The sequence below is a fragment of the Priapulus caudatus genome, unplaced genomic scaffold (assembly GCF_000485595.1).
Source record: "Priapulus caudatus unplaced genomic scaffold, Priapulus_caudatus-5.0.1 Scaffold1057, whole genome shotgun sequence".
Classification (NCBI taxonomy): domain Eukaryota; kingdom Metazoa; phylum Priapulida; class Priapulimorpha; order Priapulimorphida; family Priapulidae; genus Priapulus; species Priapulus caudatus.
The window spans coordinates 97,893-100,632 of record NW_014578118.1 but is presented as its reverse complement, the minus strand read 5'-3'; the positions used below and the strand labels follow the sequence as shown (position 1 = coordinate 100,632).

Below are 2,740 nucleotides of genomic sequence, written 5' to 3'. Positions count from 1 at the left end.
GAAAGTATGAAAGTAGTCGGAGGAAGAGTCGGGGAAAACATGTGAACGGTCAATTTTTTTCTCGGAGCGAAATTCTTTTTGGAATCGTTGCTTCGAAGATCGATCGTACATTATATATACGATTATTGATAGATTGCCGGGTGAATTGGAATACAAATGCCGAGGTAGATCAAACGTTGTTTACACACAGGTGAATTAGATACGAATGCGAAGAGGTAGATCGAATGATAAGACGCGGGTGAATCTAATAAGGAATAATAATTAATTAAGGAATTAATAATAAGAAATTAATAAAGAAATAAGGAATTAAGGAATTAATAATCAGGAATTAATAAATAATTAATTAAGGAATAATAATAATTAAAGGAGAAGCTAAAGTGAACAGCAGATGCGAGTAGTGTTGTCTCTGTCAGGCGAACATCTTTCGCAGATTTAGCACGCGCCAGTGGTTTCACACTGTTAGGTGTCAGTTTGAATCCTGTTGACTGCCCCAACAGGCGATTTTTGTAGGGACCCGGGTTCGAATCCTGTTGACTGCCCCGGTGGGCGATTTCCGTAGGGACCCGGGTTCGAATCCTGTTGACTGCCCCGGTGGGCGATTTCCGTAGGGACCCGGGTTCGAGTCCCGCGCGGCGGTGGCGAGAAATGGCGGCCGGACGGACTGCGGACACGGTCGACGGCGAAAATTTGGACAGTGCTCTCAAAACCCATAGACTAGAATTACGAATAGAACCGCGCAGACGCGAGCGTGGCGGGCAGCGACCCCTCCGTGACCTCTCGATGACCGCCGGGCGACCCCTCCATGACCTCTGCGTGACCCCGGTCATCGTGTCAGTGGGAGAACGGCGTAAGCGCACCGCGTCGCTTTCCGGAGTCGTTTCGGGCCGACAACAGCAGAGGTCGCCGGCGACGCGCCCTTATACGGGCGTCGCGCGGCCGCCGAAATTCGAGGCCGGCCCTTCTAATTAACTGATCGTTAATTAAGAGATCGACTAATTAGCGACCGCGTCGTCCGCGCGCATCGCTTGAGATCGCAGTGCGACGACGGATCCGCCGATGGTGTCGCCCCCTGGTGTGTCTCCGCGCGCAAGCGTAGGGGGCGCCGCGGTCAGTTTGCTCGTGTCGCGTTAGCTGCTCCGTATCGCTCTCCTGGCGTCGCCGCGTGCGTTTCTACGCGCGGCGATATATAGCTTCCGCTTGCCTCTGTGTCAGTAGCCATTATTTTTCTCTCTGTATCTCTCTCTCGCTCTCTATGTTTCTCTCTCTCTGTTTCACACTCTCTGTATCTCTGTCTCTCTGTTTCTCTCTCTCTGTCTCTCCGTTTCTCTCTCTCTGTTTCTCTCTGTTTCTCTCTCTCTGTCTCTCTGTTTCTCTCTCTATATCTCTCTTTCTCCCTCTCTCTCTTTGTCTTGTCTGTCTGTCTCTCTGTCTCTTTCTCTCGCTGTCTCTCTCTCTCTCTCCGTCTCTCTCACTCGTTCTAGGTATTCTCGCTTTCTGTTTATCTATATGATATCCACCGGGATTTGACTTGCATTCGAATACCGACAGTATGTATTAAACTATATGCAAGTACCTCCGTATTTACTGCACCATTACTCATATATTATGTAAATCCGTATTTTGAGCACTTGTATTAAGCGCAGTATTGTATTTGTAAAATTTTACCATCACCGAAAAATAAAGCTGAAATGCTAGAAACTGATCGGTCTGCGGATTCGATATTTATTTTCTCATTCATGATCACGTAACACATAATACAGAATACATGACAGGATTATGCTAACCTCTCCTTCTTCTATCCTTTCTTATATCCTCTACCCTCTCCTAAGCTAGCCATTCTCTCTATTTTGTCTTTTCCTCCTCGCCTTTCATCTGTCTGCGATGTTTCTCTCTCAGAAACTAATGTTTTTTTGTCTCCTTGCAATATTTCCTAATATTCTCTTATTAACCTCTTCTTCTTCTGGTAACATCACTTCCCCGTTCTCCGTCTTTCTCTGTATTTCCCCCTCCCTCCCTCTTTCTCTCGCTCTCTGTTATCACCTCTCTCCCTCCCTCATCCAACCTCTCCCTCTCTCTCCCCCCTACCTCCTCTCTCTTCCTCTCCCTCTCTCTCCCCCTACCTCCTCTCTCTTCCTCTCCCTCTCTCTCCCCCTACCTCCTCTCTCTTCCTCTCCCTCTCTCTCACCCCACCTCTACCTCTCTCTCTTCCTCTCCCTCTCTCTCCCCCTACCTCCTCTCTCTTCCTCTCCCCACCTCTCCCTCTCTCTGCCCCTACCTCTTCACCCTCCGCCTCCCTCTCTCCCCCTCTTCCGTCACAGCTTCCGATACTTGCACTGTATCCACACGCGGTACATCTTCAGGCGGCGCCCCCTGTTGACCTGCAGGCGGCGGTCGACGTGGCAGCTTTCCTCGACGAGCCCCGCCCCGCCTAGTAGCGCCTTCATATCGTCCGGCGAGAAAAAATAACACCGCGTGCCGTCGCCGCGCGCGTAAAAGTTGTCGGCGATGCGCCGCCCTGGTGGGAAGCGAAGTTGCGCCATGTCGTAGCGACCGTAGTCGCGCACGAGCAGGCGGCCGCCAGGGCGCAGCAGGCGAGCGAGGCGCGCCACCGCGGCCGGCGCCCTCTGCGGGTCGATCGCCGAAAGAACGAACACGCACGCGACGACGTCAAGCGAAGCGTCCGGGAACGGGAACGTCGGGTCGTCGCCGGCGGCGACGTCGACGACGAACGCATGGCAGC

General features: G+C 51.8%; 1 protein-coding gene and 1 long non-coding RNA gene across 2 annotated transcripts in view; both read right to left on the bottom strand.

Moving 5' to 3' along the window:
- Positions 1-555: 555 nt before the first annotated feature.
- LOC106815184 lies at positions 556-1,297 on the bottom strand. Its single transcript, XR_001394712.1, has 2 exons — positions 808-1,297; positions 556-774 (listed from the first exon to the last, which is right to left on the bottom strand). It is a non-coding gene; the product is annotated as an uncharacterized LOC106815184 (long non-coding RNA).
- A 1,014-nt stretch (positions 1,298-2,311) lies between these two features.
- LOC106815180 (methyltransferase-like protein 2-A) overlaps positions 2,312-2,740 on the bottom strand; it is a 3,170-nt gene continuing 2,741 nt past the window's right edge. Inside the window, exon 5 of the mRNA XM_014819612.1 lies at positions 2,312-2,739. Coding sequence (XP_014675098.1) covers positions 2,313-2,739 — 427 coding nt within the window. The 3' untranslated portion in view covers position 2,312. The remainder of the gene's footprint in view (position 2,740) is intronic.